Source organism: Ananas comosus, unplaced genomic scaffold, assembly GCF_001540865.1.
Source record: "Ananas comosus cultivar F153 unplaced genomic scaffold, ASM154086v1, whole genome shotgun sequence".
Taxonomy (NCBI): domain Eukaryota; kingdom Viridiplantae; phylum Streptophyta; class Magnoliopsida; order Poales; family Bromeliaceae; genus Ananas; species Ananas comosus.
The window spans coordinates 1-10,627 of record NW_017891952.1 but is presented as its reverse complement, the minus strand read 5'-3'; the positions used below and the strand labels follow the sequence as shown (position 1 = coordinate 10,627).

Genomic DNA, 10,627 nt, shown 5'->3' with positions numbered 1-10,627 from the left:
TATATTACCAATGTGATAATTCTACTTAAAATATCAGTCAACTTTTGAAATCCTGAAAAGTGCTTTGCCTTGTTTCAATCTTTCTTTTTTGGGAAAACTTCGAAAACCCCTCATATGGTTTCGTAGTTTCTCACTTTGCCCCCATGTGGTTTACAATGTATTAATTTGCCCCCTTGTGATTTTTTTTTCTCTTTTTTCTTATCAATTTCAGTATTTTTTTTCTTAAATTAGTGATAAAGTTAAAATTAAAGAGTACTAAATTGAATATTTGATAAACCTAGATGGGTATCCGAAGCTTTTTGTATATAATTTAATGAAATATTAACGAAAAAGCTACCGAAAAGATAAAAACGAAATCACAGGGGGGCAATTTGATACATTTTAAACCACAGGGTGGAAAAATGAGAAACTACGAAACCACGGGTGGGGTTTTTGAAGTTTTTCCTTCTTTTTTTCTCCCCACTGTAGTTGTCATTATCATTGCTAAATCTATTATTTGGTTTTTTTTTTTTTTAATGAATGGAGTGAGTAGCTTGTTATTTTTTAAAAAAATAAAAGCAAAAAATAAAAAATAAAAAAGTACTAGTGAGGAAGCTTACCAGGACAGAAATAATTATCAGGAACCTTCTCAAAGGGAGTCTTGTCATTGTAAATATAGCTGCAAGATACACAAAAACAAATGCAATATTAGTGCATTCAAATGCAGTTCCCAACCAAGTTTATTACCAAACTATGGAGGACATATCATTTGAGCCTTTTTTATATACAGTAGATATATTAATAGTAACATATTACAAAATTATAAAGTTTTGATTGAAAATGTTATGCTGATATTTATTACTGACACAAAGGGCTGTGCCGATATTGGTACAGAGTGTGCACCACACATCTCTCGTGCCAATGACACGATAATTTTTATTTTTTTTTTAAATAATAAAAATTGGCATATTTTGAGTCACCGCTTAATTAGTTGGAAAGTACACAAAATCGCAATTTAATTAAATGTTTTTAAAATGTCCAACCTCTTCAGGGTAAATTTTATTGCTAAACTTGAAAAGAGAGTGTTACTCAGAAATGAATTTGAAACTCTTCATGGGGCTCAATCAAATATATCTACAAACTTTGAGGAATTGAGAAAACTAATGAAAATGGTTAATAATATTTAAATTTTGTCATTGCTGATAAGAGCAGAAAAATTGTAAGTTTAAAATTGTTATAATTTACGAACCACTAAAAACTATATATTCCAGCTAGAGATGCAAATGGAACGGATCTGAGAGTAGGTAGAGATCCCATTTCCCACCCCGTTGTCTTAGCTGGCGAAGACAAATCCAGGGCAGATTAATTTTCAGGTAAAAATGTACATAAGTTATCTGAACTATGAACCATTTTGATTCGACTATCCAATCTTTTAAAATTTTAATTTTACCATCCAACTTTTCAATTTTGTTTGAATTTACTCAGTCAACGATACTTTGACCTCAAAATTTGAATATGTTGTTTTACTTTTACATATTTAGTTACTAGTGTACTTCATGCAATTCTCACAATTATAAATCCGTTAAAGCAAGTGATTAACTTTAATTTTGAAGTCAAAATATGATTGACCGACACAAATCAAAGTTAGATAGTACAATCAAAATTTTAAAAATTTGAGTAGTTAATTCAAAATAATTCATAATTTTTATCTTATTTTTTATCCTCTAATTATTGCTCCATTTGGGCAGGTTGGGACGGGAGCAAATTTTTGACAAATGGGACAGATCGAGCCCATTTTCTTCACAGATCGTAACAAATTCAAAATGAATTATTATTATTATTATTATTATTATTATTGGTACTCATTAGCCCTCCATTTGGTACAGATCGAGGCAGGAGCTCTATCAACACGTCCCAAATTGCATCCCTAACTCTAGCGTAGTAAAATGTTGTATTTTACCGCCTTATAGTAATAAATATATAGAATAAAGCACTCTATCTACTATCACATGATTTAGTAAAAATAAAACTTTTCGAACTACAGAATGACAAAGTAAAAATAAATTACCCACAATCGCGGCAAATATAGGCCTGCTTGGAGGCGACTCTCATGGAGAATCTCGGCCCGGCGGCGGCGGCGGCGGCGGCAGCGGGTGCTTTTCTGGGAAGCGCTTCCGCCAGCAGCAGATGCACCGAGGGGGAGAAGAATGCCGACCGGAACGCGAACCCGTCGGGGCTTCTCCGTAGACCTGCGCTGCTGCCACCGCCACCGCCACCACCACCGCTGCCGACCGGAGGCGAAAGAGAAGCTGGAATATTGCTCCTCCGCAGCCCTGCTTGTGCTTGAAGAGCCATGTTAATTACTTTTTTTTTTTTCTTTTCTTTTATTTTTAATTTTTATGTTTTTTTTTTTTTTGGGTGGAGTGTTTAGTGCTCAGTGTTTGCTTTTGTGATGAAAAGAAGTGTTGTGAATATGGAGGCGGGGGTGGTGAAAGAGTTGTGGATAGCGTGGCGCCTCTTTCTCCCTCCCACTCTTTATCCTTTAGTCGTCCTTTGGCACTTTTGCATTTTGGCCCCTAAAGTTTCCTTATTTTGCTCTCTCCCCTTTTTGTAATTCTTTTATTCGCTTCCCTAAACTTTTCAGTTATGGGGCATAAAACGAATCAAAAAATTATTTTCAGTATGTTGGAACTCGTATTTGTGCTGATACCGATTATATAATTCAAGATCTAAAATCGAACAAAATAATATGGAGAATAACTATATTTTAATTAAGTTTAGATTATTATCTCCAACACAGTATAAAGTATTTTTTTTGTTTGTTTGGTTGTTTTTTTTTTTGTAAAAAGTAATTTGACGGATTTGGAAAAAATTTGAACTTTTGTTTTTTCCTATTTTTTCGACGAAAACAAAACTTAAGCTTCTTAAAATTTTTATTATTTTCTTCTCAGCCAGAAAAATGCTGATAGTTTTTTTTTTTTTTTAAATACAAACCAAACACTATAAAAACGAAAACTTTTTTTCCCATTGAAAATTTTTTTCCACGGAAAATTATTTTTCACAATTATATATTTTATAAAATACTTCACTTTAGCACTCCCTTCGAATGTAGAGAAAAGCAGAAAAAAGGAAACCAAATTGAGAGAGAAAATTATTTTATCTCATTGGGATTGAAACTTGAAGGGTTAAAAATAAAAAAAAAAAAGAGAGAAAATAACATTCCATAATGGTTATTTTTTCTCTAATTGTTATTTTTTACCTAAGCTACGTTCTTTTTGTGTTTTTATTTAAAGAAAAAATTGTTATATGTCCTTTCATTCATCTCATATATTTTGTTTGACAGTCTAATTTTTAGTAATATCTTAAAACTCAAAATCGGTTACAAACTGAAAAAGATGCTGAATCATAGTTCAACTAGTTCAATCAGTAATTCAAACGATCAAACTACTGAACGTCAGCATGAAATTATAAATAAAAAAACTATTTTTGTTATATGTCTTTTACTATTAGGGGTGGCAATTCAGCTCGTTGTTCACGAGCCAGCTCGTGTTCGGCTCAAAATGAAGTTCGAGATCAAATCGCTCGTTTAGTAAACGAGCCGAACAGGAGCTGAATTTTTCAGCTCGTTTATTAAACTAGCCGAACACGAGCCGGCCTACCTCGCTCATGTTCGGCTCGCTGACACCCGCTATTTAACTACTGTTAAAAAATTTTAAATTTACTCCTTTAATATCTAAAATAATATTTTAAAATCCAATCCCATTGGAAAAGAAAAATATTTGAAGAAATTTTTTTGAAATCAACCAGAATATTTTAGTTCGTTCAGAAATAAAAAAAAATAATTTTGAAGTTTTGAAAGGGTATATTAAATGTTATCCCAATAATTAAGTTATTAACTTTTTTATGTATAAACCTAGTAAAGATAAAGAAGATAACTAAATAAAATTTACAAAGTTCTCAAAAAATAAAATCTAAACTGAACCGATCGGAACCGTCCTATCCATGATCTACGGTAGATGATAATTCAAACCGGTCTAACTAAAACCTGGACGGTTCACCAGTTGAACCCTAAAAACCGATCTTATCAAGTTTTTTTTTTTTAATACTAAAATTTTTTTTAAAAAAATTTAAACTGTAAGATGATGTGGTATAAGATATACAATCCTTCTGGAGTGTTTTGATATCGTATCACAAAAGCTCATGAAAAAATCTAAAATGTATCAAGTTATATTACTGACGTGGTATTTCCAACTAATAGGATTGTCCCTCTTAGATTCACGGTCCCATCATGATTAATAAAAAAATATTTTTATTATATTTTTTCTCTCAAAAAAATTTAATTTGTTATTAATGATGTGGTGCAAATGTGACATATCCTTTCAAAATTTAGAAAAAATAAATTTCTAGAATGCACCAGTTATATTATGACATGACGTTTTCAATCAATTCAAATAAATCTTTTTAGATTAACCTGAAACGCCACAATGATAAAACAATATTTTTATTATATATATTAATAAAATATACGTATAATTATACTGTAAGTGTGAAACCCAGGTAATTTTCTCCAAACGTGCCAAAAAAAAAAACAAAAAAAGAAAAAAAAAAAAAAGAAACATATTCCACAACCACAAATCTCAGTAGAGAGAGAGAGAGAGAGAGAGGAGAGAAGAGAGAGAGAGGACTCCTCCCACTTATCTCCTCCCTCCTCTCCTCCTCCTCCTCCTCCTCTCCCCCTCCTCCATTATTATCACTTAAAAAAAAAAATGGCGACAGCGACTCTTCTACTCCCCCCATGTCCTCGTCTCCTCGACCCCTCGTCCTCCTCCTCCTCCTCCTACTCCCACCGCTTCGGCCCGAGTCGACTCGGCCTCGGCCGCGCCCGTCCATGGCTCGAGCTTCCGAGTCGCGCCGAGTCGTCGAAGCGGCGGCGGCGGCGGCGGCGGCGGAGTAGGGCTTTCGCGATCGACGCCGACCACACCTCCTCCGCCTCCTCCGCATTCCTCTTCTTCCTCCTCGACGCCGGGTACTCCCCCGCGAGCTACTACACCTCGCTAGGGCTTTTCGTCATCTCCGTCCCCGGCCTCTGGTCTCTCATTAAGCGCTCCGTCAAATCCAAGGTCACAATCTTTTTCTTTTTCTTTTTCTTTTTGTTTTTCTTTTTTTTTTTTTGCTAAATTACACATTGGCAATCCATCCAGTTGTCCGCCGAATCCCATTTAGCTCAAAATAAGTTCGAGATCGATCACTTATTTAATAAACAGGTTAAATACGAGCTGAAGTTTTCGGTTCGAAATCTTAATGAGTCAAACACGAGCTGAATCAACTCGCTGGTGTTTAGCTTCGACATAGGTGTTCAGAGAGAGACCACGGTTACTATACTTTTATGAATATACTCAAAAGGTTTTGATCGTTGGATGAAGAAATGTGCAACAAGATTTTAATAATTCGTGCCATATCGTGCCAACAAGATATCAGCACGATACAGATCTCATGCCGATGGCACGGCTCAAAACCCTTTATTCTTTAAATTAGTAAGTAATTTCTCAATAAAATTCAAAAGATATGATAAAAAGACATAATTAATAGTTAGAATATTTTGTTATTAAAAAAAATAAATATTTCATGCTATTATGTGTCGACATACAAGAATTTTTTTGACCGGTACAGCTCGGCACGTACCGTGCCGGCAAGTTTCCGACACGATCCCGTGCTACGGCACTTAAATTCTTGATGTGCAATAAGGATGATAATGGTTCCCAGTTAGTAGTGGTTTTCTAAGATTGAGTGGATGATTTGTTGGATAGTATGATCTAATGGATGGAAATGATCAAAGAGGTAGGTCTCGTGGTCGAAAATTTATGAATACAAAAGAATTTATACTCATAAGCGTATAGTAGCCGGACTCATATATAAATATAAATATAGATATAGATAGATTTTAGGCCGGGCTTATTTCAAAAAGACCTATATTTTATGATTTTAATTATTAGATTAAAATTTTATTATTTATTTCTTTTGTAACATTTGAGTCTGATAATCTAATTTGCTGCTCGGGACATGAGCTGAATTTTTCAGATCGTGTTCAGCTTGTTGACCGCCTTAGATAGATACGCCTAGACTGTAAAATTTATACTTTTTTATGAGTGTGCAGATGGCATTCCTCTAGCTAGCTTGATTGTAATCAAATCCTTCTTGTGTAGAGTTGAGAACACAAATTAAACGGCCAGAGAAGTTAGGTAGTAAAATTAAAGTTCTAAAGATTAGATAGTGGTTTCTAGCCGAATCAAAGTTTAGTTTCATAAACTTTCATTCCTGTTTTCGTTTTTTTGGGGGCTAACTTAAGATTAAATTGGATATTGCAGATCGTGCAGAAGACGTTCGTCAGGGAGGAGGGCGCAGTGGCGCCGCCAAATCAAGTGGCGGGGGAGATACTATCCTTCTTCACCCGCAACAACTTTGCCGTCACCGACCGTGGCGAGACCATCACGTAAGCAACAGCCTCTCTCTCTCTCTCTCTCTCTCTCTCTCTCACACACACACAACACATTATACTAGCGACAATAAGACATCGACACACTCACGAAAGCATTTATGCTCAATTTGAAAGATTGGACTGAATATGATAAGACAGAGTCAGTGTTTAGCTACCAAATTTTCTAAAACCAATGTAAGTAAATCCCAATATTCGATAATCCTCTCCGATATTTGAACTTGGTCTGAATCATGACTCTCGATGACTCCAAGTCGCTAAACGTTCCTTCTCTCTTAATATTGTTCTCTCGTCTTATTCTGTCCAATACAACTAAACGGTTCCTTCAGGTATGATTTGCCACCCTTTTTTTCCTACTTGGTTTTATCGAAGTGTTTAAATAGAAGAAAAGCACTGAGATAGTCCAACCAAATATGAACTTAGGTGAAATTTGGATTGAGCGCAAAGAGCATGTGAGCAGCTATTTCGATGAATGAGTTAGCGTTAGCCGATAAGAAGTTGACAAGGATGGCCCAAACCAAGTAATTAACCGTCCATGCCGTATAGTGCCAACAGAATATCGGCACGATACGGCTCCGTGCCAATAGTACGGCTCAAAGCCATATTTTCTTTAAAATTAGCAAATAGTTATCTCAATAGAGTGCAAAAGATTTGTTAAAGATATATAATAAACAATTAGAATATATTTGGTGCCGAAAAAAGTAATATTTTCGTGTCGTTGTGTGTCGGCTCACAAGTATATTTTTTGTGACCGGCATGCGATAGCACGCACTGTACGTACCGTGTCAACAAGTTTTCGACACGATTCCGTAAAGGCATTTTAATACTTGACCAAAACAAACATGAGCATGGAAAATGTCCTAAAAGATTTGGTCTTGTAAGGTAGAATATGCAAGGAAAAAAAAAAAAAAAAAAGAAAGATAATTTTTGATGCAGAGAGGTGTAACTAGGGTTTGGTAGCCCCTGATGCACTATACCCAGATGTAGGAGAAGTTACATCATTACACTAATACTGGTTTTGAAAGCAGTTTTTATCATATTTTTTCGTTTCAATTACATGGGTAAATTGTTTCGTAATTTGTTTTGTACTTGTTACATTTTGAAAAAGGTTTGAAGGCGTAATGGTCCCAAGCAGAGGCCAAGCAGCATTGCTCACCTTCTGCACTTGCATAAGCCTCGGCAGCGTCGCCCTCGTGCTCTCGATCGCGGTTCCTGAAGGAGGAAACAACTGGTTTTGGCTCATGACACTAAGCCCGCTGGCGTAAGTTTCATGCTAATTTATGATCCAACAAAACTAATAAGGGTCACATTTAGTAGCTTACTCATTGTGATTTTCCAACTGTATCCTACTTCGACGAAAACTAAAAACTGATGCTTCAAATTAGAGCTTCTACTTTTGGGAGAAAGAATCTCATCTCAGAAAGACAAAGTTAATGCTTTTCAAAGTAGAGAAAATGTTCCATAAGACAACCATTATTCGCTAATGACGGTGCAGGGGAGTTTACTACTGGACGAAGGCGTCGAGAAAGGAGGAGATAAAGGTGAAGATGGTGTTGGGTGATGATGGTAGCCTCTCGGAGATCATCGTCCGCGGGGACGATCAACAAGTAGAGCAGATGAGGAAGGAGCTTCGGCTCAGCGAGAAGGGAATGATCTACGTGAAAGGGATCTTCGAAAGATAGTGTCAGTAACCAATAATAAGTAAAAACTAAGGTGATGGTATCTAAAAATGTTAAAACCAAGTGTGACACAATTCAAGTGGGAAGAGAGAGTAGAACATCTACATCAATTTTGTTACATGGTTTTCTTATTAGTGGAGAGCAGTGATTTATTTTTTTCATGTGTTATAGCAAAGATGTTGTTTTTGACTGCAGAGGATAGAAATGAAGGTTGTTGTATAATTGAGACCAAAGAAATTGCTCTTAAAAATATATTGCTTCAAATTTGAGAATAATGTATCCCTATATAAACTAATGCTCTCAAAAATATATTGCTTCAAATTTGAGAATAATGTATTCCTATATAAACTAATCCATCTCATGCTACAAGTTTTGTGCAGTTGTACATCTTAGATGATTTTTTTTTTTTTTTTGGTAGGGGAATTGCTCGTACACGTCCGAAAATTTTAGACTTTTTTATTTACCTCTTTTAAAAGATATATAAAAAAAATATATTTTTTAACGTTTCAAATTTTTTCAAATATATTTGTAGAGTTAAGTGAATAGTTAGAAGCAATTGTTATACCTATGAAATTATTATTTGTCCTTTCACTGTTACTAATTTTTCATATTTACCCTTGAGTTAGGGACAAAAGAAGTATTTTGACTTTTTACCCTTTCAAATATACACTTTTATCATCACCAATTTTTTTATTTATCCTTAAATTAGGGACAAAAGAAGTATTTTAATTTTTTGCCCATTCAAATATACTCTTTTACCTTCATCAATTTTTCTTATTTGCCTTAAGTTGGAAACGAAAGAAATATTTCAACTTTTTGCCCTTCCAAATATACTCTGTTACTGTCACTAATTTTTTCTATTTACTCTTAAGTTAGGAGCAAAAGAGGTATTTTGACTTCTTTTAACTCTAGTAAAAATCTAATCCAGGTTCAATCCAAGATGACTCAAAGGGTACTAACAACGAGATTATTTTTAAATAACAAAGAAATATACAAGGGGTATATTTGAAACAAAAAAAAAAAGTCCAGTATATAAGATATTTCAAAAATTTTGAGTAGATAGGTAATTATCCTAATTTTGTTTTTTATGTGCCGAGGATACTCCACTTGAACCAAAAGAGAGTAAAATTTTATATTGAGTGATCCCTACATGTGCTATAACAAAGATTTATGTTATTGTAAGTTCAAATTGAAATGGTATTGACTGCAAAGAATAGAGAGTAAATTTATTGTCTAATGGAAGGACAAAAGTATTAACACTGGATATTGTGAAAAATGGACAAAGACTCCCTAAACTATAGCACCATTGGCAATTAGACGCTCTAAAACTTTATCAAAAAATCCAATAGATTCCACTCCTCAATCAAAGCAAATAATTACACAAGTGTTTTGGCCGCTTGTATTGCGCACAGTTTTGCAAAATTCTGAGATACAACAAAATTTATTTATTTTATTCTAAAACATACAAAAAGCAATAGAAGTTGAAGATGGATTCACCCTTCTATTCAGCCTCGATGCTTAGTTATCAAAACTGGAAGTAATAAAGAGGTTTCTATGTGTTTTGAAGTATACAACATCATGTGTAAGACGTGCGATCAAAACGACTGTTCGATTGGTAATTTCACTCGAGGAGAGGCCTATCAAACTATTTAACAAAGTTTAAGGGACATAACGACCAAATGTAAAAGTTCAAACGTCTATTTGCAAAAATACTAAAGTTTAGAGGGGATTTTTGTACATTGTTTCCAAGAATATTTGTGTCAAAACCAAGACAAGTTGTGAGGGTTTTTCGCTAGGTTGCTCCATTTTAAAAGTGAATATTTTATCAATTCAGATGATTCTTTCCCCCCCCCTATGGCAGTAGAATGTATATCTGAAGAGGAAACTCCACATATTATCAAAGAAATCCAAAAACATCTAGTCAAGTACACAAAAAATAGCTGTGACAGAATGAAGAAACTTTTCTCTAACAGGAAGACTGATTTCTCAAGCATTTTCTTGCAGACATTTACAATAACAGTAGACAACACACGAAATAATAGTTCAGCCTACCAGAGTGAAGAACACAGAAAAACTGTACAAAAGAAAAGGGAGTCATCAAGTTCTTAAAATTTTTCTGCCGAAAAATCTCATCAATGTACCCCTGCAATTGGATATTATTTGCAGCTATTATCTACATTTTACCAGATAAGCAAGGAACCTCGGAAAAGCGAGTGAATTACGAACAAGTACCTGGTAGGCGGAATTAGTTGGGGAGGATTTTGAGAAGCTCGATGTCGAACAGCAGAGTTTTGTCAATTAAGCCCTGGTTCCTCAAAACAAAATCAAGTGCTCTTTGTCCCTGCCAGGCAAATACATGGCATAATTAATCTGTAACGAGCTGGTGGACAGATGTATATTCTTTGTTTCAGTACCGAAAAAGTTGTCGGCCTCGGGCCAAGTCTGTTGAAGTCGTTATCTGGATAGCCCAGTTCTG

The 10,627-nt window shown here is 34.8% G+C and overlaps 2 protein-coding genes and 1 long non-coding RNA gene across 3 annotated transcripts; 1 reads left to right on the top strand and 2 right to left on the bottom strand.

Moving 5' to 3' along the window:
• Positions 1-599: 599 nt before the first annotated feature.
• On the bottom strand, positions 600-2,505 carry LOC109705242 (the record flags this gene model as incomplete). The annotated part of the gene is made up of 2 exons (XM_020225972.1): positions 2,048-2,505; positions 600-658 (listed from the first exon to the last, which is right to left on the bottom strand). Coding segments are annotated over exons 1-2 (346 nt in total), but the record flags the coding sequence as incomplete, so codon positions are not given.
• A 2,189-nt stretch (positions 2,506-4,694) lies between these two features.
• LOC109705241 (protein COFACTOR ASSEMBLY OF COMPLEX C SUBUNIT B CCB1, chloroplastic-like) lies at positions 4,695-8,426 on the top strand. The gene is made up of 4 exons (XM_020225971.1): positions 4,695-5,099; positions 6,345-6,469; positions 7,581-7,733; positions 7,968-8,426. The coding sequence occupies exons 1-4, from the start codon at positions 4,746-4,748 to the stop codon at positions 8,152-8,154; spliced, it is 819 nt and encodes a 272-aa protein (XP_020081560.1). The 5' UTR covers positions 4,695-4,745; the 3' UTR covers positions 8,155-8,426.
• Positions 8,427-10,021: 1,595 nt separating this feature from the next.
• Positions 10,022-10,627, bottom strand: LOC109705240. Its single transcript, XR_002214674.1, has 3 exons — positions 10,566-10,627; positions 10,384-10,492; positions 10,022-10,294 (listed from the first exon to the last, which is right to left on the bottom strand). It is a non-coding gene; the product is annotated as an uncharacterized LOC109705240 (long non-coding RNA).